This window comes from Zalophus californianus, chromosome 6 (assembly GCF_009762305.2).
Source record: "Zalophus californianus isolate mZalCal1 chromosome 6, mZalCal1.pri.v2, whole genome shotgun sequence".
NCBI classification, from domain to species: domain Eukaryota; kingdom Metazoa; phylum Chordata; class Mammalia; order Carnivora; family Otariidae; genus Zalophus; species Zalophus californianus.
In genome coordinates, this window is record NC_045600.1 from 113,628,567 (window position 1) to 113,653,559 (window position 24,993).

General features: G+C 41.0%; 1 protein-coding gene across 3 annotated transcripts in view; it reads right to left on the minus strand.

Moving 5' to 3' along the window:
- The window catches only part of EDC3 (enhancer of mRNA decapping 3), a 61,732-nt gene that overhangs the window by 28,284 nt on the left and 8,455 nt on the right, over positions 1-24,993 (minus strand). The window contains exons 2-4 of one of the 3 annotated variants that reach the window (XM_027572761.2): positions 22,300-22,383; positions 14,708-14,889; positions 10,974-11,293 (exon numbers count right to left, since the gene is read on the minus strand). The exons of 1 other annotated variant lie outside the window; for it this stretch is intronic. In XM_027572761.2, the coding sequence (XP_027428562.1) occupies positions 10,974-11,293; positions 14,708-14,871 (484 nt within the window). In that variant the 5' untranslated portion in view covers positions 14,872-14,889; positions 22,300-22,383. The remainder of the gene's footprint in view (positions 1-10,973; positions 11,294-14,707; positions 14,890-22,299; positions 22,384-24,993) is intronic. One more of the 3 variants, XM_027572760.2, reaches the window with a different exon arrangement.

A 24,993-nucleotide genomic window follows, 5' to 3' on the forward strand; every position in this document is an offset into this window, starting at 1 on the left:
TCAGACATGGGCCAAGAGTAAACACAGACCAGTCTAGATGTTAAAGAGCTCATCTTCTCCCAGTGTGGATGGAAGTCTTAATTGACTTGAGCTCAAAATAGACAAATAGAAAAGACTTAAAAAGACTAACCAGATTCTCTGTTGTCTCTCACCCAACAGAGAGTAGGTATCTAGAAACATTAATCCCCTAACAGAGATCAAGTGATTAAATCATAAAGCCAAACCCCTCATCACTGCTGCTACCAATGGCGGAAACAGCTTAGCTATAAACAAACCAAAACAAAGAAAAACACAAAATTAGCAGAAGGGAAAATACTAAAGAAACACAAAGTCAAGCCAAGGTCTATTGCGGCTCTGGATTCACCCCTGGGAATCAAGAAAAGATGCACCCAGGCTTCATCTGCTCAGAGGTACAGGCAGCACTGATTTTTGTTTTTACAGCTGTACTGAAGTATAATCGGTATACAAAAACCTGCACATACTTAATGTACACAATTTATAAGTTTGGACATATTCAAACATTTGTTATACCATGACCACAATCAAGGTAATAAACCTATCCCTCACCTCCCCATCACCAAAATGTCAATGACTCAGTTATTCACTGTTCTAACTAAATATTAATTTTTTTTAAGATTTTATTTATTTATTTGACAGAGAGGGACACAGCAAGAGAGGGAACACAAGCAGGGGGAGTGGGAGAGGGAGAAGGAGGCTTCCCGCGGAGCAGGGAGCCCGATGTGGGGCTTGATCCCAGGACCCTGGGATCATGACCTGAGCCGAAGGCAGACGCTTAACGACTGAGCCACTCAGGCGCCCCTAAATATTAATTTTTTAATAAGCAAAATATTTTGAACCATTGAGCCAAATTTAAACGAATATTACTGTAAAGGTTTACTTTGTTTATCTAGTCCTTTTTGTCTTTTCATGTCTTGTATCTGATATATATATGGTACGTATGTATGGTAGAAGTCAATAAATTGGTGAGCCAAGTAAGAGCTGCACAGAAATGCTTAGTTTTAAAAGAGGAAGTACAAGAAACCTAATGAAATAACATCAATATTCTGAGTCAAATACTTCATGCTTATTTTAAGGCACTATTTAGGCCAAAGCATAATTTCTTTGAAGCTGAATACAGTTTATGTGAAAGACACAAATGGGGGTGGTCTCCATAAGTGTCTTCATTTCAGCCAACTACACTTATAATCACACCACAGCTTACTGAATCCAAAACACATTTCACTCAGGAGAGAATTCTGATCAGCATTTTTCTATATTCATTCAAAAATGTTCATTAATCTGCTATCCGCTGGTATCTCTGCTAAGTGCTGGAGAGTCAATGGTGAACAATAACAAAACCCCAGTCCTCACCTGTTACTTGCACCCCCTTTACTATCACTCCCAATCACTTCTGCAGACCCAACAGTCAAATTGCCTGCATCTTTCCACCATGTACTTTCAATAGGCCCTTACCACAGATAAGCAATTTTAGAGTTTCTTGCACTGTAAGCAGACTCTGTTACTGCCTATCCAACATCCAGACCTCTCTACCCTCAGAATAAAACACATTTTTGTTCAGATAGATACTATACCCTCTCTAAGGTGAAGAAATGGATTAATTTCTGAATCAATCAAGGTGGTGCTCATGCCAACAACTGATTCAAGCATGGGCATGAGAAGAATACTGGTCAAGAAGACAGGATTGGGGGGGCAGCAGAGGGTAGCTCTTGCCACAGTTTCTTAAGATTTTATTTATTTGGGGGCGCCTGGGTGGCTCAGTCGTTAAGTGTCTGCCTTCGGCTCAGGTCATGATCCCAGGGTCCTGGGATCGAGCCCCACGTCAGGCTCCCTGCTCCACAGGAAGCCTGCTTCTCCCTCTCCCACTCCCCCTGCTTGTGTTCCCTCTCTCGCTGTGTCTCTCTATCAAATAAATAAAATCTTTAAAAAAAAAAAAAGATTTTATTTATTTATTATGTCAGAGAGAGAGCACAAGCAGGGGGAAAACAGGAGGCAGAGGGAGAAGCAGACTCCCGCTGAGCAGGGAGCCTGATGGGGGGCTCGGTCCCAGGACCCTGGGATCATGACCTGAGCTGAAGGCAAACACTTAACCAACTGAGCCAGCCAGGCATCCCAGCAGTTTCTGATAAAGGTTTCCTCACTCCTAAAGAACTTCTGATTCTCAATCAGGGGCAATATTACCCCAATGGGACATTTGACAATGTCTGGAGACGTTTTTGGTTATTACAACTGGTGGTGGTTGGGGAGTGCTCTTGGCATCTAGAAGGTAGAGTCCAGGGATGCTGCTAAACTTTCTACAATGCACAGGACAGTGTCCCACAACAACAACAAATTATTTGGCCCAAAATATCAAGAGTACTGAGGTTAAGAAACCCTGCTTAAGATGATACACTGAAAGAGACAGTGTCTTCTCTCCTTCTGAAGAATCTGGATGGGACACACAGAACTGCTGGACCCAACTAGTTTCAATCTGAGGACAAAGCCAACACACAAAGGAGAGCTTCACAGAAACAAGACTGAAGGCCTGATTGTACTATCCCTGGAAATGTCCCAACTCTGGACTCCACCTGTGACATAATTTCTCTCTGTTATTTGAGCCATGAGGTAGGGTTTCTATTACTCAGAGCACGCTGATATAATCCACTTGTACATGAACATTTACCATGCGCTTTTTCACAAAGATGACTTCATTGTTGTAATACTTTAAAGTATTGTAAGGTATTAGAAAAGCGAGAAAATACTTAACATGGTTATTTTTCATTTCAGTAAATAATCATTTACTAGCCAAGAGCAAAGGAAGACACTAAGGACTCACTCCACTTGTCATCTTGCAGAACCTATGTACCTGGTACCATCTTAGGCTTTGATATACACATTATCTGTTTGTCTTCAAAACAACCCGATTAAAATTACCATTCTACAAATGAAGAAAATAAGGATGCTCCAAACTGATACGGCTAATAAATGTCTGAGTTAGGATTTGAACTCTGAGCTTGGTCAGGTTCCAAATTCCATGCTATTTGTGGAAACAAGAGTAGGGAAACCACATAACTCTGACAGACCTACGCAAAGTTAAAAGAACTAGCAGAGGATCATATTAAGACAATGAGCCCATAAGGCAAAGGCAAAAAACCTCTTCAGTACAGCACAATGCGAAAAAGGAATTCAAAAGGAACAGGAAACAAGCATTCCTTTTTTAAAAATAAATTTTTGTTAACTGGGGCGCCTGGGTGGCTTAGTTGTTAAGCCTCTGCCTTCGGCTCAGGTCATGATCTCAGGGTCCTGGGATCGAACCCCACATGGGGCTCCATGCTCAGCTGGAAGCCTGCTTCTCCCTCCCCCTCCCCCCTGCTTGTGTTCCCTCTCTAGCTCTCTCTCTGTGTCAAATAAATAAATCTTAAAAAAATAAACTTTTTGTTAACAAATGTTCAGAGTAATGCATAAAATATATAGAAAACTGCAGATATTCACTTAACATTTTGACATGTTTCCTTTTAGTCAAAAATATGCATCCATCTTACAAAATTTTATACCTTGCTTTCTTGCTTAGGAGCTTTTCTTTTTTAAGATTTTATTTATTTATTTGACAGAGACACAGCGACAAAGGGAACACAAGTAGGGGGACTGGGAGAGGGAGAAGCAGGCTTCCTGTGGAGCAGGGAGCCCGATGTGGGGCTCGATCCCAGGACCCGGGGATCATGACCTGAGCTGAAGGCAGACGCTTAACGACTGAGCCACCCAGGCGCCCCTAGGAGCTTATTTCTGTTTCATGAAAGATTTCTCCAACTATTTTTATATGATTTTTTATAGAGTATACCCTATTGATCTGTATCATACCTACAGATGAGCTTTTAAGCTATTTCTCATTTTTATTGTTACAAACTCAGCCCTAACACACCCCCTGGATCGCTGCAGCCGAAGGACCTCCCCCGTCCGACCAGCTGAGGCAGTGTGGGGGCAGTGTGGGAACCATTTGGCTAGCGCCTGCCTATGCTACCTGCTTTGTTCTGCAGTTATCTGTATTCTTACTCCAGCTCCCCAAGGACACTGTAATCCAACAAAGGGCAGAACCATGTCATTCAGACCTGTCACCCAATTCTATGGCTCGCTCACAATACACAAATCTCTGAATAAAAACAGCCATACCAAAAAAGGACACACACACACACACACACAAACTAAAAACACTCCAAGCAAACAACAAAAGAGTCTAAAGAGGTCACAAAAGAAAAGGCAACCTGAGATTAACTATGGGAAAGAAAGGGAGCTATCAAAACTGTGCGTGACTGAAAAGGACAGGAAGATGAAGTTGTCAACAGTAATACAAGAGGGAACATAAGGCCCGGGTTTCAGAGGAAAGGAGTTCAGCTGTGCCCAGCAGGAACTGACAATGAACTATCCCAGATCTATCACAATGACAGATGAAGATAAGCAATTAATCAATTTAAGAGAAGATAGGGTAAAAGCAGCAAAATGGGAAGCCATTTTTGGCTCAGCCTGAAGACTCTACAAACACCACTTGCAACCAAACCAGAGTTGTGGCTTTAGAAGGTATCAGGTTATTTCTCCTCACGCTCTCTGAAGACAGACCTTACATTCACTCCTTTGACAAATATACACTAACGACCAGCTATGTTCCAAATACTGTCAGGAAAGTAGACAGTGAAAAAATACCCAAGAGGAAATACTGACATCATAGGTCAGCAAGAAAAAGATAATATAAAGTAAATGAAAGGCAGGCCAATATGCTCAGTTGTCTCTTATTCTTCCTTTTGCTCATACTTTAATGAAAATATGAGGAAGTCCTGCGTGAATAAGCGGTCTTAATACTTGGCTTACTCAGCCCAAAGGGCCTCGCTCTGTATTTAAAATGGCCTCAGGCCACTAAGAGAGAAAAGCACTTCCCTTGGAAAAGATAGAGTGCTTCGTAGATTTCTTTACCTTTCAATTACAAGGGCCAAGTATGTGTTAAGACTAGAGGCTGGCCGCCTTCCTGTGCCATTTTGCTGCCAGCCTTTGGCACAAAAGCCCTTTGGCCAGGACAACAAACTCATTGTTGTGTAACCCTCACTGCCACTTATTTATTGGTTTTTGTCACACACATATTGTAAAGGGGAACTTTGTCCTGCAGTTAGCACACTAAAGGGCACCTGAAGGTCAAACTCCAAATGTTTTAATGTCAGACTCAATGGGCTTCATGAGGAAGTGACTGAGAGCATCTGGGACCTTCTTTTCAACTCCCCAAATTCCAGGCCTTAGTAATCAGTCAACTTCTTGGGCTCCAGCAGCAGCACCAGGGTTTTCAAGCCTGTTGGATGAAGCACACCCAAGGAGGTTAAGTCACAGGAGGACCTCAGTAGGACCATAAAAACTTTCTAACCCCAGATGGTGGGATCACTGTCACACTGAACAAACCATACACAAACCTGTATCCTTAGCTGGTCTCAAATGGTTTCCCTCTACTCCCCAGCACTCATGTTCCATTCATCTACTTGACAATATTCTCAGTGGTCAGTTCAATGACAAAGGTCACAGGAACTATCCTCTATAACCACCCCACATATACACACAACCTAAAGAAGAGATTAAAATCTGCTTGTGCTAAATCTCTCATCAATGTTAGATTAGGTAACTAGAACCAACAAATCCTCAACAACTCATCATTAACCTTGAAAGAACACTAAAAACCAGAGAGATTATATTCGTACTAGGAATATACTAGTCTCAATATCAATGCACATATACCAGAGAAAATTCTATTTATATATCTCTAATGAGAAAAATACTTAATCTCCACTTCTTCATTCATTGATGAGAAAAACACTGATAATCTACATTACAACTACAGTGGGGAAAAAACCAATCTATTTTCTTGGAATCCTTAAAATGCCACATAAAATGCAGTCTCTGGTAGACCTTTCTACTCATCTTACAGGGTTCACTGAACAAATAAATAAAGGCAACTCTACCTTCTATCACAAGCCAATTCTGAGCCACATCTCATCATCAAATTCCCAGGCCACAGGTATTTTCCACACTAATCTGGATTCAAAAGTTCTCTGAATGAGAATAACATTTACTGCCATGATCTCTTTACCTTATTTATGTGCACTTAAAAAATCTAGGGAACTGGGGCGCCTGGGTAGCTCAGTCCCTAAGCAACTGCCTTCGGCTCAGGTCATGATCCCAGGGTCCTGGGATGGAGCTCCCTGCTCAGCGGGGAGTCTGCTTCTCCCTCCCCCACTCCCCCTGTTTGTGTTCCCTCTCTCGCTGTCTCCCTGTCAAATAAATGGATAAAATCTTTAAAAAAAAAAAAAAAAACTAGGGAATAGACCAACCAGCAAAAGCAGAAAAAGCATCAAGCAGGGGATGCTTCTGAGAGTGATCCCACTTTTTTACCAGAATGACTTACTAAAGATCAAATAAATTACTTGTTTTGAACTTAACTGCACTCTTTCAAAAGAGAGCTGGTATAATTGTTGGTAAGGGGAAAAAAATTAGAAAGAGATAGTCTTTTTTTTTTTTTAAGATTTTATTTATTTATTTGACAGAGACAGAGACAGCGAGAGAGAGAACACAAGCAGGGGGAGTGGGAGAGGGAGAAACAGGCTTCCCGCTGAGCAGGGAGCCCGATGTGGGACTCAATCCCAGGACTCTGGGATCATGACCTGAGCCGAAGGCAGACGCTTAACGACTGAGCCACCCAGGCGCCCTAGAAAGAGATAGTCTTACCATACATCCAGCAATCACACTCCTAGGTATTTACCCAAATGATCTGAAAACTTATGTCCACACAAAACCCACACACACACAAATGTTTACAGCAGTTTTATTCATAATCACCAAAAGATGGAAGCAACTAACCCTTCAATAGATAAATGGATAAACAAACTTTGACACATCTGTACAGTGGAATATTATTCGGCAATAAAAGGAAATGAGCTATCAAGCCACAAAAAGACATGAATGAATCTTAAACGCACATTGTTAAGTGAAAGCAGCCTGTCTCGAAAGGCTACATGCTGCATCATCTTAATTATGTGATATTCTGGAAAAGGCAAAACTAGAGAGATGGTAAAAAGATCAATAGTTGCTGAGGTGGGGGAAAGATCATGGAAGAAAAAGGGGAAGGATTGAACTGGTCAAACAGGGATTCTGTACAATACTGTAATGATGGATACAAGGCACTATATTTGTTAAAATCCACAGAGGCACTAAATTTGTTAAAACCCACAGAACTTAAGAACACAAAGAATAAGCGAGGGGCGCCTGGGTGGCTCAGTCGGTTAAGCGACTGCCTTCGGCTCAGGTCATGATCCCAGGGTCCTGGGATTGAGCCCCGCATCAGGCTCCCTGCTCCGCTGGAAGCCTGCTTCTCCCCCTCCCACTCCCCCTGCTTGTGTTCCCTCTCTCGCTGTCTCTCTCTGTCAAATAAATAAATAAAATATTTAAAAAAAAAAAATTTTTTTTTTAATTTAAAAAAAAGATAAGCCAATGGGGCTCCTGGGTGGCTCAATTGTTTAAGCACCTGCCTTTGGCTCAGGTCCTCAGGTCATGATCCTGGAATCTGGCTCCATGCTCAGTGGGGAGTCTCCTTTTCCCTCCCCGGACTCTGCTGCTCCCTCTCCCTCTACTCCTCCCCCAGCTTGTGCACTCTCTCTCTCCCTCTCTCTCCCTCTCAAATAAATAAATAAAATCTTTAAAAAAGAATAAGCCTTAATGTATGCAAATTTTTAAAATATCATTGAGGAGGCAGGAGGATCCCAGGATGGATGGCAGAAGGCGACAAAACAATGTTACAAATAGATAAAGCAAGTCAATGAAGGGAGTGTGGGTCCAGGTTGGTAATTTTGATAGTGCTATACCTGTATACTAGAATGAAATCATTTAAGCCAATGGATGGCAGATGGTAGGAGACAGGTCTCTCACTGTTAAGAGTGAGAAATCACACTTAAAAAAAGGCGGCGGCTAGAATGATGCAATGTGGTAATGGATTTGAGTTGGAGACATTAGTATGAACTCATATTTAGCTTAACATAGTAAAGTTACACACAGGAAAATAATAATAGATACATGTATATACACTGGACAAGTATACAGATATCTATTTCCCTGCCCTGTCAGCTAGCGACACCCAGTAGCAATGAGCACACCTAGCACCTAGAGGGTGGCTTGTAATACCATTCTCCAATAAAAGAAAGAGGGCTCCCTGGAGACATGGTTGATTCTAGGGCTAGGGTAGGAAATAGAGAAGATAAACCTGGAACATCCTGTACTGCCAAAAAGTACAGAAATACTAGGGAAAAACCCACCCACAAGAATGGGGGAATGTCAAAGGAAAACAGGAGCTGACTGAAACAGCTACCAGTGGCCAAAGCGGAAACAATTTGAGCACTAAAATAAAGCAGTGATGGGGGCACCTGGGTGGCTCAGTCTTTAAGCGTCTGCCTTTGGCTCAGGTCATGATCCCAGGGTCCTGGGATTGAGCCCCGCGTCGGGCTCCCTGATCGGTGGGAAGCCTGCTTCTCCCTCTCACACTCCCCCTGCTTGTGTTCCCTCTCTCCCTGTGTTTCTGTCAAATAAATAAAATCTTTAAAATAAAGCAGTGATGAATTATAACCCAAAGTATAAGATAAATAACTATGAATCCATACTGATAAAAAATAAATGATTAAACAGGGGGGAAAAGACATATCTCTGATGTAGAAGAATTCCAAATAATTTATGCAGATACTCTGCATATCTTTCTACTCCTTAGGTGTGGGCTGTAAACAGAGACTTCCTTCCAATATGGAAGGGGTGGGGAGACCTCTACAGAGGAGAAATGTGACACACACACTCCCTCGGCCCAGATATTAAGGTCAACATCAAGTCATAAACCATGTTGATATTACATACCCTTAATATGATGTGATGAAAATAACTTATCGCCGTGGTCTTCCTCCCCCAAACACATAACCACAATCTAATCATGAGAAAAACATCAAATACCAATGAAGGGATATTTTACAAAATACCTGACCAGTACTCATCAAAATAGTCTAGGTCACCAAAACCAGTCTGAGAAACCGCCAGAGGCAAGAGGAGACGTGACTACTAAATGTAAGGTGGTGTGCTGGACAGAAGTCTATAACAAGAACAGTAGATAAAAACTAAGGTAATCGGAATGAAATACAGATTTTAATTAATAATGTACCAATATTAGCTCATTAATATAACAAATCTACTTTAGTAATGTAAGACACTAATAACAGGAGCAAAAAGTATGTAGGAAAAAATTGCTAATGAAGGTTGTCTCCAAGCACATGAGAAACTATAAACTGCTTGAATATTTGAACTTTAAACAAACAAGTTCATGTTTTCAGTAAAGAAAAAAGGGCTTTTTAAAGTGAGAGTAGGGGCACCTGGTGGCTCAGTCGGTTGAGCACCCAACTCTTGGTTTCTGTTGAGGTCAGGTCATGATCTCAGGGTCCAAACACTGGGCATGAAGCTTGCTTAAGATTCTCTCTCTCCCTCTCCTTCTGTGCCCCACTCCCTTCTCCTGCACACAAGTGAATGCACAAGCTCTCTCTCTAAAATAAATAAATGTTAAAAAATAAATTAAAAAGGGAGAGTAAAGCAGAGAGGGTTAAAGTAGAAATGGAAAGAATAAATTTTCTATCCAAGCATTCTACAGTTTTTCAAAGGATACAGAAGTAACAATTCAATTTCAGTCTCACGTTTTCAATTATTGTCAATTCAGACAGTTACTTTTTTTTTAAGATTTTATTCATTTATTTGAGAGAGAGTGAGCCACAGGCACACAATCGGGGGGAGGGGGAGAGGGAGAAGCAGACTCCCCACTGAGTGGGGAGCCCAATGCGGAGCTCGATCCCAGGACCCCAGAATCATGATCTGAGCCAAATGCAGACACTTAACTGACTGAGCCACCTAGGTGCCCCAATTCAGACAGTTACTTAAGCAATGAAGGAAAATGTCTAGAAATACATTTTTTTTTAATTTCCAAAATTTCAATAGCTTATTCACGAAATCAAGGCATTTTCAAAACTTAAAATGTTGGCCCCGGGGCACTTGGGTGGCTCAGTTGTTTGTTAAGTGTCTGCCTTCGGCTCAGGTCACGATCCCAGGGTCCTGGGATCGAGCCCCACATCAGGCTCCCTGCTCAGCAGGAAGCCTGCTTCTCCCTCTCCCATTCCCCCTGCTTGTGCTCCCCCTCTCGCTGTGTCTCTGTCAAATAAATAAATAATCTTAAAAAAAAAAAAATGTTGGCCCCTCATACAGATACCACACAGATTCTGGTGATTCTATTATAATTCACTTTTATAACATTATTCTAGTGCATATGTTAAAGAGCATACCAGATTCTAGTGAATTATCTATGGTTCCACAGTGAGTAGATGGCACTCAACAATTTGTTAGTGCCAAACAAAACTAGGCAATCAATACACCTGTGCATTTTCTCCTTGATGTGTAAGGACAGGGAATACAGCAAATTTAAAATTTAGTCTGTCAGAAACTGTCTGATCACAGAGATATGTAGGTCAATACCTTCCTCTCTTGAGGATGGAAGCCAAATCACAAGTTATTCAAGAATCCCCTGGAACAGCCAAGTGCAGGCTCACTCAAACATTACCACCTCCATCCATTACCGCATTAAAAACAATAATGGCTTTCGTCTATGTGAACTCCAGGTAGATAACTGACTTTTCATGAAGGAAGTTATGTGGAGGAGAGGGCAGGGAGCTGGTGTGAGTCTCTAACAGCTTATTTTCTTTCCCTTAATATCCTGAGGGACTAGCCCTGCAGTAAGACGATCATGCTGTATTTTTGTGAAGCTCTGCCAGCATCCCTTTTTATGAGGGTAATAAAGAATTTGTTTAAAGAACAGCAGTGGATAAGAGCTTATAGCCTTGAAACACAAGGTTAAGAAGAAACATCAACTTGATCCAACTTACAAGAGTTGTGCCGACGGCGGAAACTTTTGGACTGACTCAGGGACTCCGTGTGCCTGTCCACATAGCTCTTTGAGCACTGCTGCTGCTGTGGGGAAACAGCAACATCCTGACTCTTCACGTCTGTCCTCTTAGGGATATTCTGAGGGGCACTGCTGGATGAGGCTGGCTTCTTCACCAGCTTGCCCGTGCCATTCTGATTGATACCCACTTGGTACCCAATACCAGATGGGCCTAATTCTGTCTGATGAAGGTCTCCAAAATGTTGGTTTTCTCCAGGACCTGGTATCTCCAGAATTTTTAATTCCGTAATGTCACCTGCCCTGAAATACACAAAAGAGTCCAAGTCTCAAAACTGTAATAGTGTTACAACCAATGTTCATAGCAGCATACTTCATAATAGCCAAAAGGTGCAAACCCAAGTGTCCCCTGTAAGATGAATGGATAAACAAAATATGGTAAAGACATACAGTGAAATATTTACTCAGTCTTTAAAAGGAGGCAAATTCTGACACGTGCTACAACATGGATGAACCTTGAAGACACTACTGCTAAGTAAAATAAGCCATCACAAAAGGACAATTATTAAATGATCCCACTTATATGAGATATCTAGAATACTCAAATTCATAGTGAAAGAAAGTAAAAAAGTGGTTATCAGGGCTAGAGGAAGGGGGATTGTAGTTCGTTTTTATGGGGTATGAAGTTTCAGTGTGGGAGGATAGAAAGTTCTGGAGATGGATAGTGGTGATGGTTGCACATTATGTGAATGTACTTAATGCCACTGAACAATGGTTAAAAGGGTAAATTTTGAGGCGCCTGGGTGGTTCAGTCGTTAGGTATCTGCCTTCAGCTCAGGTCATGATCCCAGGGTCCTGGGATCGAGCCCCACATCAGGCTCCCTGCTTGGCAGGAAGCCTGCTTCTCCCCCTCCCACTCCCCTGCTTGTGTTCCCCCTCTGTCTCTCTCTGTTAAATAAACAAATAAAATCTTAAAAAAAAAAAAGGTAAATTTTATGTTATGGATATCTTACCACATTAAACATACAGGCAATGTGAAAAAAAAAAAAGTCTAACAGTAATAAAAATGATGAAATTGGGATCAATAACGACCAGCTACACTTTTGCAGAGCTGTATTTTTTTTTCTAATTGAAGTATAGTTGACATACAAATCCAGGTATACATAGTCATCTGATATTTATATATACCATGAAATGATCACCACAATAAGTCTAGTGACCATCTGCCACCATATAAAGTTATTTTATATTAATGACTATATTCCTTATGCTGTACTTTACATCCCTATCACTTACTTATAACTGGAAATCTGTACCTCTTAATGGCAGGGCTCCAATTCACTGAAGTATCAAGAGACAAAAGTGAGGAAAGGTGAAGTACTTAAAGACAAGGTTCAGGCACCAAGAGTCAACTGACACAGCACTGGCCTTTAAAGAGACCTATTGTTAATCACAAAACTATCACCAGCATCTTAGATTTCCAGAAGGCCCAATGGCTTTCTTTTTTTCATTCATCCACTCACTTTGTCACTCAATAAGCGTATATACAGTACTTACCATATGGTAAGCCCTGTGCTAGGAATGGAGTAAATAGAGATAAAAAGCAACACATGCCCAAAAAGGAACAGTCCGGTCAGTGGAAAAGACAAGTAGACAACCAAAAGTGTTAAATACTATGACAGAGGTGTGTATAGGGTACCAGAGATCCCAAAAGCAAAATATGTAAGTTACTTTAGCAGAGATGGATGAAACATTTAAGCGAAGCCTGAGTGGGGAGGGAAAGTAAGAGTTGGCCCTGCAGAATACAGCAGGGAGAGGGGCATCACACACCAAGGCTCAGAGATTGAGAAAATGTGGCCCACTTGAGAACTGCCAAGTCATGGTGTTACTAACAGTAAAGATGCTTGTGGAGGGCCACCAGGAGGTAAAGCCGTGGAGGTAATCAGGGGCTAGATCATAATCACATCAGATTTTTCTGGTGGCTGTAGAGAAGGTGGAAAAACTAGAGGGAAGAACACCCATTAGACCAGGCAAGAAATAAGAGGGAATGAACAGGTCAAGTGACAATGCAAAGGGAGAGAAGAGGATGAACCCAACAGACGATCTGGAATCCCCAGGGCTTGGCGACTAACTGAACATGAGGAACAAAGAGAAAGAATGATTTACAATGATTCTAAGTTTCCAACTTGGAAAGGTGTCATTAGCCACCAATTAAGGGCAGACCTTTGGAAAAAGAAACCTGCAAGTGACATAATGAGTTCAGCTTTGAAAATCTTAAATATAAGATATTTTCTGGGATATCGACCTGGAAATGGCCAATAGACAAATTAAGTGTCTGGAGTTCAGATAATGGGTCTTAAAGATTTGGAGTCTCATGAATGTAATAAGTACACGTGAAACAGTTTAGGGAGATTACAGACTAAGAAAAGAATCAAAAATAAAACTTGAATAAACCAATCTTAAAAAGTGAATAGAAGAAAAAGGAATGTGGTGCCAGGGGGATGTAAAGGAATGGAGGAATACATGGAAAGAAAACCCAAAGGGGTGACAGAGAAATTAAAGAGGGCACTTCAACACTTAGGGAGCATCTGAATAAAGTTAACATTAAGACACTGCAACTGAATTTGGCTATTCGGTCATTTATAACTTTGGCAAGAGCTAGTTCAACAAGATGATAAAGTTAGAAAAAAGTAACAGTGGGGTAAGGAAGGACTAGAGAATGAGGCCACAAACGGAATGAAAGCAGACTATTCTGCTCTGAAAAGAACTGTTGGTATAAACAGAAGGGAAATGACAGGGCAACACCTAATGGCAAAAGCAAGCTGTGGAGGGTGTGTGGGTGTGCCTGTGTGTAGGTGGGTGTGGGTATGTAGGAGGGTGTGAACTGTGAGGGAAGGCTAAGAACGTTAGAACGCGAAGAGGAAAACAGGTATGAAGGTTGAAAATGAAGACACAAAAGAGATAGAACAGTGTCAAAGGAGACAAAAAAGGATAGTATATAAAGCATATGGGATAAGGGTAGCCTTGAACACAAAGGTTACGCCTTCTACTGAGACTTCAGAAGGGGTAAGACATTAATAATGGATACTCCTACAGAAAAGATTAAGTGAAGGTATTGTTCAGAAAGTCTTGTCTGACAGTTTTGTTGTTGTTGTTGTTGTTGCCATTTTAACCTAAGAATGGGAGATTTTGTGACAAACTGGTGAAAAGAGGGATATGAAGACAACTGAACTTGAGATCCGCAAACACTAAGAAACATACATTCCTGTAACTAAGGACGTTCCTGTAACTAAGGACATCAGCTACTGGTGACAGTGCGCTTCTGAAGATAAATTATAATACAAATCTACAAAGAGAGATACATTTATGTGGGGGGGGGAGATCAACAAAGGCCTTAGATATAAGAAAACACAAATAATAAAAGCCAAAAAAAATAGATTACTCTGAATTTGACCCATTTAAGTAAGAATACTGAGTGCTTGATGGAGATAAGAAAAAGGTTTCACAAACCCTGGTTCATTAGCTGAAAGCTAATTACGACACAAAGTCTATACTGAAACAGCAGCTAGACTATAAGCGTTAAGACTGCAAAAATCTCACCCCTGACAAGACACTCCTCAAAAGCAGCCCTTTGTAAGAGAACACTGGCAACCGGACCTAGATTCAAGCTCCACAAACCACCAGACTAGACTTGAAGAAATCAGTCAGGACACTCACCTGAAGGTGACTTCTGGCACGAGGCACTTCACTCCATTGTGGAAAGGCCGGGTGAGAGAAATGGTCTGGCTGATCTGATCCACTGCGGACACTCTTCCCTGATACACCCCCAAGCTATCTCCACAGTTGATGGACACAATACTGCCCAGCCAATCTGTAGCCATGTTTCTGATATAAGACCACTGTAGAGAGAAGGAGCCATGCAAATCTTGAGAAACACACAAACCTTTAATTAAATTCAGCAAATATTATGTCAGGCTCTGAACCAGGTGTTGCTTAATAATACATATTCTGGGGGCGCCTGGGTGGCTCAGTCCATTAAACATCTGACTCTTGATTTCGGCTCAGGTCATGATCTCGGGGTTGTGGGATAGAACCCCGGGGCATGAGATAGGGCCCTGAACTCAGTGGGGAGTCTGCTTGGGATTCTTTCTCTCCTCTCCCTCTATCCCCCCCCCGCCTGCCCCCCTTCCCCTGCTCCTGTGTGCATTGCACGCTCTCTAATACATTAATCTTTTTATTTTATTTTTTTTAAGATTTATTTGAGGGTCGCCAGGGTGGCTCAGTTGTTAAGCGTCTGCCTTCAGCTCAGGTCATGATCCCAGGGTCCTGGAATCAAGCCCCGCATGGGCTTCTTGCTCGGTGAGCCTGCTTCTCCCTCTCCCTCTGCCTGCCGCTCCCCCTGCTGTGTACGCGCTCTCTCTGTCAAATAAATAAATAAATAGATAGATAGATAAATAAATAAATAAATACTTTCAATGGAAATGCAAACTGGTGCAGCCACTGTGGAAAACAGCACAGAAGTTCCTCAAAAAATTAAAAATAGAACTACCCTATGATCCAGTAATTGCACTACTGGGTATTTATTCAAAGAATAGATATGGTGTGTACACACACACACAATGGAATATTACTCGGCCATAAAAAAAAAAAAAAAGAATGAAATTGTGCCATTTGCAACATGGACAGAGTTAGAATGTATAATGCTAAACAAAATAAACCAGTCACGGGGCGCTTGGGTGGCTCAATGTAAGTGTCTGCCTTCAGCTCAGATCACGATCCCAAAGTCCTGGTATTTAGGGCCGCATCTGGCTCCCTGCTCAGTGGGGAGTCTGCTTTTCCCTCTCCCTCTGCCCCCTCCATCCCACTGCTCTCTCTTGCTAATAAATAAATAAAATCTTAAAAAAAAAAAAGATAAGCCAGTCAGAGAAAGACAAGTACCTTACGATTTTAATCATATATGCAATTTAAAAAACAAAAAAAACAAGGAAAGGGGAAAAAAAGAGATCAAATCAAAAACAGACTCTTAACCATACAGAACAGATGGTTACCAAAGAGGAGGTGGTGGGTAGGTGGGAGATGGGTGACATAGGTGAAGGGGATTAAGAGTACACTCATCTTTTTTTTTTTTTTAAAGATTTTTATTTATTTGACAGAGAGAGAGACAGCAAGACACATGCAGGGGGAGTGGGCGAGGGAGAAGCAGGCTTCCCGCGGAGCAGGGAGCCTGATGCAGGGCTCGATCCCAGGACCCTGGGATCATGACCTGAGCGGAAGGCAGACGCTTAACGACTGAGCCACCCAGGCGCCACCAAGAGTACACTAATCTTGATGAGCACTATTTACAGAATTGGTGAATCACTATACTGCATACCTCAAACTAATATAACACTGTATGGTAACTATACTGGAATTTAAATTTTTTTTTTTTACTTTTTTTAGTAGGAGCATGCATCTTAACGAATAACAATATCATTTAATTTTATAAGTGCTTTAAAGAGCAAATAGTAAAGATAATATTTACCTAGACATCAAATCATACAAACTATAATGTTTTTTATAGCTAAATCAATTTTGACAAGAAAATGGGAGGAATCAGTCTACCCAATGTCAAGACTTATTATATAGGTATAGTAATCAAGACTACGTGGTATAGGTAGGAGAACAGATATATAAATCAATGGAATAGAGTAGAAAACCCAGAAACAGACCCACACAAAATAGGCCCCGAACTGATTTTGATAAAGTGCAAAAGTAATTCAACAGAGGTAATACAGCTTTTACATATGGTGCTGGAGCAAATGGATATCCATCAGTAAAAAATAAACCTTGACCTAAGTCTCTTAATTTACACATTTACTAAAAATGACTATAGACTTAAATGTAGTATGTCAAACCATAAAACTTTTAGGGAAAACATAAGAGAAACCTTCAAGATCTAGGGTGAGGCAAAAGGTTCTTAAGATACCAAAAGCATAATCTATAAAAACACAAACTGATACACTGGAGTTCTTGTAAACTAAAAACTTTTGTTCTGTAGAAGACCCTTTTAGGAGGATAAAAACACAAGCTACAGGCTGTGAAAAAATATTTGCAAACCACATATCTGAATAAGACAGAGGACTAATATCTAGAATGTATAAAGAACTCTCAAAACCCAGTAGTAAAAAAAAAAATTATAATAATCCAATTTAAAAAAAAGGTCAAAAAATACAAAAAGACATTTCAACCTAGAAGGTATATAGACAGCAAGCAAGCAGATGAAAAGATGATCAACATCATGAACCATTAGGGAAATGCAAATTAAAACTACTGTGAGGTATCACTACACACCCACCAGAATAGCTAAAACAAAAAATACGGACAACACCAAGACCTGGAAAGGAAGTGGAAAAACTGGATTCCTCATACATTGCTGATGAGAATGTTAAAATGATGCAGCCATTTTGGTAAACAATTTGGCAATCTATAAAAAAAAATAAGCATGCAACTACTACATGACCCAGCAACTGCACCACTGGTCATTTATCCCAGAGAAAGGAAGACTTAAGTTCACACAAATAGCCCCAAACTAGAAACCCAGATGACCTTCATGGGTGAGTGGTTAAACAAACTGTGGTATATCCATACCATGGAGCAAAAGTTAAAAAGCCAACCCCCAAAGTTACATTCTATATGATCCAATCTGTGTTAACATTCTTGAAATGACAAACTACAGATAGGAAGATGAGTGGTTTCCAGGGTTTAGGGAGGGGTGGAGGCAGGAGGGAAACGAAGATGGCTATAAAAGGGGCAACATGAGGGATCCTTGTAGTAATGGGAATTCTGTACCCTGACCACATCAATGTCAGTATCTTGGTAGTGACACTATTATAGATTTGGAAGGTGTTATCAATGAGGAAAACTGGGAAGGGTATATGGACTCTTTCTGTATTACTCCTTATAAGTGCATACGAATCTACAATTATCTCAAATAAAAAGTTTAATTTAGGGGCGCCTGGGTGGCTCAGTCGGTTAAGCATCTGCCTTCAGCTCAGGGCATGATCTCGAGGTCCTGGGATCGAGCCCCACATCGGGCTCCCTGCTCAGCGGAGAGCCTACTTCTCTCTCTCCCTCTGCTGCTCCCCCTCTGCTTGTGCTCTGTCTCTGTGTCAAATAAATAAATAATCTTTAAAAAAAAAAAGTTTAATTTAAAAAATCAATGTCTTCTACGACATTAACAAAATAAATGAGGAAATTGTGTATGTTATCAATAAATGCAGAAAGATAGGGGCACCTGGCGGGCTCAGTCAGTAGAGCACGCAACTCTCGATCTCAGGGTTGTGAGTTCAAGCCCCACATTAGGTTAGAGATTACTTAAAAATAAAATCTCAAATAGACAATATGGGCGCCTGGGTGGCTAAGGTGGTTAAGGGTCTGCATTTGGCTCCGGTCATGATCCCAGCATCCTGGTATGGAGCCCCACATCAGGCTCCCTGCTCAGTGAGGAGCCGGCTTCTCCCTCTGCACCTCGCCACCCTCTTGTGCTCGCTCTCTCCCTCTCTCTCAAATCAATAAAATCTTTTTAAAAAAAGCAGCACAAATATTGGAAAGAACTAAAAACGTCTTCATTTGTAAGCCCTATGATTGACTGTGTATGTAGAAAATTCTAAGAAATGTACCAAATAAAAAATTCCTACTAGGATAAATTAATTTACCAAGGTCACAGGATACAAGCTAAATTAAAATAAACTGTATTTTTTTTTAAGATTTTATTTATTTTGACAGAGAGAAAGAGACAGTGAGAGAGGGAACACAAGCAGGGGGAGTAGGAGAGGGCGAAGTAGGCCTCCGGCCGAGCAGGGAGCCCAATGCGGGGCTTGATCCCAGGACCCTGGGATCATGACCTGAGCCGAAGGCAGACACTTAATAACTGAGCAACCCAGGTGCCCCTAAAACAAACTGTGTTCTTTATAATACCAACAAAAACTGAAAATGAAATTTTATTTTTTTTAAGATTGTATTTATTTATTTGAGAAAGAGAGATAGCAAGAGACAGCACAAGCAGGGGGAGGGGCAGAGGGAGAAGCAGACTCCCCGCTGAGCAGGGAGTCCAACACGGGACTCGAACCCAGGACCCCAACCTGAGCCGAAGGCAGACGCCCAACCAAGCCACATAGGCACCCTGAAAATGAAATTTTAAAATACTATTTATAATCATATTAAAAAACATAAAGTACTTAGAAATAAACCTAATGAAAAATGTACAGAACTTCTATAATGAAAACTACAAAAGACCCCTGAGAAAAATTAAAAGACCTAAATAAATGAAGAGATGCACTACCTTCATTAGTCAAAGAGCTCAATGTTGTCAATTCTCCCCAAATTGATCTATGGATCAAACACAGATATCAATAAAAATCCCAGCTGAGCTGGTCTTTTTGGAGAAACTGAAAAACTGGTTTTAAAATGTATATGTATATGGAAATGCAAAATACTTAGAATAGCCAAAATAATCACAAAAATATAAAACAAGGCTAGATGTTTTACACCACCTTATTTCAAGATTTACTATAAAGCTAGAGAAATCAGTGTGGTGTTGGGGCACCTGGGTGGTTCAGTCCGTTGGGCAGCCGACTATTGGTTTTGGCTGAGGCCCCACACTCAGCACAGTCGGCTTGTCCCTCTCCCTGCCCCTGCCGCTCCCGCACAAATAAATAAAATCTTAAAAAAGAAAGAAGGGGCGCCTGGGTGGCTCAGTCGTTGAGCATCTGCCTTCGGCTCAGGTCATGGTCCCGGTGTCCTGGGATCGAGCCCTGCATCGGGCTCCCCGCTCCGCAGGAAGCCTGCTTCTCCCTCTCCCACTCCCCCTGCTTGTGTTCCCTCTCTCGCTGTGTCTCTCTCTGTCAAATAAATGGAATCTTTGGAAAAAAAAAAAAGAAAGAAAGAAAGAAATCAGTATGGTGTTGGTGCAAGGATAGACAGATCAATGGAACAGAACAGAGTCCAGAAACAGACCCACACTGACTACTTACTGATCAAGGCACCAAGATAAATCAATGAAGAAATCGAAGTATTTTTTAATAAATGGTGCTAGAACTGGACATATGAGGAAAAATAACCTCCTATTCCTATCCCACACCAGATACAAAAAAATCATTTTGAAACAAACTAAACATAAAAGCTAAAACTAAAGCTACTAAGAAAACAAAAATTGTATCTTAGTGACCTTGGGAGAGAGAGCTTTCTTAGAGAAAACACAAATAAATACTGATCATAAAAGAAAAAAATCTGACGAATTAGATTTCATCAAAATTTAAAAGTTCTACTCATCAAGGGGGCACCTGGGTGACTCAATCAATTAAGCATCTGACTCTTGATTTCAGCTCAGGACGTGATCTCAGGGTCGTGAGACTGAGCCCCACATTGGGAGCCCTGCTCAAGAGTCTCTCTCTCCCTCTCCCCCCACCTCTGTCTCTCCCCCACGCCACAAAAAAGTAAATAAATAATGAAATAACGGTATTGTAATAAAATATTTAGGAAGGTATTCCACATAACCTAGACACATCCCAAAATCACTTCAATGGAGGCTACCTCCCAGGCAGCCAGTAAAGCACTTCAAGAAGCAAAAAGTTCCTGCCCTCTTCTCTTACCACCCCAAAACGAGGGGAAAAAAAAAAAAAGTCAAGCAAGTCAAGGGAAAACAGTCACAATCAATATATCTGATAAAGGACTTATATCCAGAATACATAAGGAATATTAACAAATCAGCAATAAAAAGGAAACATATTTTTTTTTAAAAAATGAACAAAAGTAGTTATCTGAATGACCAATAAACATAGGAAGCGCTGCTCAACATCATTAATTACCAGGGCAATGCAAATTAAAATACAATGAGACAACTCAAATGTCTATGATGGACGAATGGATAAAATGTGGTAAACACATACAGTGGAGTATCATTCAGTCTGAAAAAGATATCTGATAGGGGCGCCTGGGTGGCTCAGTCAGGTGAGCATCTGCCTTCGGCTCAGGTCATGATCCCAGGGTCCTGGGATCAAGCCCCACATCGGGCTCCCTGCTCCGCGGGAAGGCTCCTTCTCCCTCTCCCACTCCCCCTGCTTGTGTTCCCCCTCTCGCTGTCTCTCTCTCTAATAAATAAATAAAATCTTAAAAAAAAAAGATACCTGTAATACATTACAGCATAGATGAATCTTGAAGACATTATGAGAAGTGAAATAAATAAGCCAGACATGAAAGGACAAATCATGTACGATTCCACTTGCATGAGCTTCCTAGAGTACTCAAGAGACTACTTATCACAACAGACTATTCAATCACAGAGACAGAAAGTAGAAGGTGGCTGCCACAACTGGGGGGAGATAAATTATTGTTTGATGGCTACAGAATTTCAGTTTGGGAGCCTGAAAACGTTCTGGAGATGGTGGTAATGAATGCATAACAATAACAGTGTACTCAATGCCACTGAACTGTACACTTAAAAATGGTAACTTTTATATGTATTTTACAACAACAAAAAATCATTAAGTTGGGGAAAACACCATAAGATACCATTTTACACCCACTACAATGGCTTAAAATTAAAAGGGCTGGTGGGTAATACCAAATGTGTGTGATGATGTGGAGCAACTGGAACCCCCTGACACTGCTGACAGTGTAAAATGATACAACTTTGGAAAAGAGTTTAGCAGTTTCTTATAATATTTTTTAAAGGAAATACTGGATTTATTTTATTTTTATTTATTTATTTTTTAAAGATTTTATCTATTTGAGAGAGAATGAGAGATAGCACGAGAGGGAAGAGGGTCAGAGGGAGAAGCAGACCTCCCGCCGAGCAGGGAGCCTGATGCGGGACTCGATCCCGGGACTCCAGGATCATGACCTGAGCTGAAGGCAGTCGCCCAACCCACTGAGCCACCCAGGCGCCCCAGTTTCTTATAATATTAAACACAAACTTATGACCCAAAATTTCATCCCCAGGATTTACCCAAGAAAAATGGAAACATATTCACAAAAGAACTTGTACACAAATGTACGCAGCAGTTTTATTCACAAAAGCAGGAAGACTGGGAACAAGGAGAAGAGATAAATTATGGTATTATATAACGGAATGCTACTCAACAACAAAAAGGAACAAAAGATGCTACAACAAAACTCTATGAAGAGCTAATTCTATCTCTTTCTGGTATCTGCTAAAATGTCACCACCCCAAAGAGGTCTTCCCTGGCTACTCCAATCTAATGTCACTGCCCATCACTCTTCAACACCTCACCTTCTGTTATGATCTCAAAATGCATCACTATATGAATTACCTTTTCGGTTTATGTTGTATCACCCCACTAAAATGTAAGCTTCATGAGGGCAAGGAACCTTGTCTTGTTCAGCCAATAGAGTGCCTACAATGAAAAAGGAACTCAAATATTTATCCAATCAGTGAATGAATTACATGTAATAAATCTGACAGAAGTTAATCACTGAAAATCTAGAGTATTTATATCTAAATGTCGCGGCTCTTCTTGGAAACGGTTCTAAAATCATAATACCCTTTAAGCATACTCTATGCAAAATCCTATATAAGATATGGAATCTAGGGATGCCTGGGTGGCTTGGTCACTTAAGCATCTGCCTCAGCTCGAGTCATGATCTCAGGGTCCTGGGATCAAGTCCCACATCGGGCTCCCTGCTTGGTGGGGAGCCTGCTTCTCCCTCTCCCTCTGCCTGCTGCTCCCCCTGCTTGTGCAGGCTCTCTCTCTCTCTCAGATAAATAAAATCTTTAAATATATATATATGGAATCTAACACTGCCCTACACACAGAAGGAAGTCAGGAAGTAGCAGATGAGTATAAACATAACATACAATATTAAGTACAAAATGAAATATTGCTTAGCATTCTCCATGAAAAATAAAATAAATAGAATAGAATTTCAAGCTGTTTTCAAATATCAATTTCAGAAATATACCTACATAAGGGGCACCTGGGTGACTCAGTCGGTTAAGCTTCCAACTCTTAGTTTTGGCTCAGGTCATGATCTTGGGGTTGTGAGATCAAGCCCCACATGGGGCTCGGTGCTCAGTGCAGACTCAGTCTCTCTCTCATGCTCTCCCCCCCCGACTCCTGCTCACTCGGCTCTCTCTCAAATAAATTATTTTTTATTTTTTTATTTATATTTTTTAAAGATTTTATTTATTTATTCGAGAGAGAGAGAGAATGAGAGATAGAGAGCACAAGAGAGGGAAGAGGGTCAGGGGGAGAAGCAGACTCCCTGCTGAGCAGGGAGCCCAATAAGGGACTTGATCCCAGGACTCAAGGATCATGACTTGAGCCGAAGGCAGTCGCTTAACCAACTGAGCCACCCAGGCGCCCAAATAAATTATTTTTTAAAAAAAGAAACATACCTACATAAAATAGAGTCTAACAAAGGAAAAATAAAAAACACTCTTAAAAAAAAAAAAGAGTATGACCCATCAGAAACACAAAAACCTAAAGAGAAAACTCAGATTGTTTTCCAGTGCTCTAACTAAGCAATATCAGAAAACTATGCTGACAGAACAGAAAATAATGTATTAGCAGGCTCAATCATAAGATTTTTTTTTTACATTTTATAAAAAATTTCAAACATACACAAATGTAGACAGAGCAGCATAATGAACCCTACATACCCATCACTTAGCTGCCACAATTATCATATAAGAATTTAAGAAATCAGGTGAATTTCCAATGCAACACAATTTCCACAACACTGATAATGGTAAAAGGCACAAAATACACACACTTTAGGCTTATGTCCTAACAAAACTTTGTCTACTTAATACCACAAAAGTATGAATTTCCTTTCCTATCATTTATACTCCATCATAATCCTACTCTGATGCTCGTATTAGATAGATGCAGAATGAAAGCTGTGATAACAAGAATTTTTTTGAATACCAGAAATTAATGAGAGGTGAAAAAGACTTTCTTCCTCATTCAACATGTATCTTTAAGACTAATGTTAAGGCAGGGCGCCTGGGTGACTCAGTCGATAAGCGTCTGCCTTCCGCTCAGGTCCTGTGGGATCAAGCCCCGCATCGGGCTCCCTGCTCCTCGGGAAGGCTGCTTCTCCCTCTCCCACTCCCCCTGCTTGTGTTCCCTCTCTCGCTGTGTCTCTCTCTGTCAAATAAATAAAATCTAAAAAAAAAAAAAAAAAGACTAATGTTAAGGCACAGCTGGGTAGCTCAATTGGTTAAGCGTGACTTTGGCTCAGGTCATGATCTTGGGGTCCTGGGATTGAGGACTGAGCCCTGTGTCAGGTTCCACGCTCAGCAGGGACTCTGCTTGTCCCTCTCCCTCTGCCCCTCCCCGCACTCGTGGGGGCTTTCTCTCTCTCAAGAAGAAAAAAAAAAGGCACTGATGTTGAACCAAAATAAAAAGCTTTTGCACAGGAAAGGAAACCAACAAAAGGAAAAGGCAACCTACTAATGGGAGAAGATATTTGCAAATGATATATCCAATACGAGTTTAATATCCAACATATATAAAGAACATACACAACAAATACAAATAATCTGATTAAAGATGGCCAAAGGACCTGAACAGACATTTTTCCAAAGAAGACATACAGATGGCTGACACATGAAAAGAAACTCAACATCACTAATCATCAGGGAAATACAAATCAAAACTACAGTGAGGTATCACCTCACACCTGTCAAAATAACCAGTATCAAAAAGACAAGAAACAACAAAGGATATGGAGAAAAGGGAAGCTTTGTGCAGTTGGTGGGGATGCAAACTGGTGCAACCACTGTGGAAAACAGTATGGAAATTCCTAAAAAATTAAAAGTAGAAATACCACACAGGCGTCTGGGTGGCTCTGTTGGTTAAGTGTCTGCCTCTGGCTCAGGTCATGATCCCAGGGTCCTGGGATGGAGTCCCACACCAGGATCCCTGCTCAGTGTGGAGCCTGCTTATCCCTCTGCCCCTCCCCCTGCTCGTGCTTTTTCTCTCTCTCTCTCTCTCAAAATA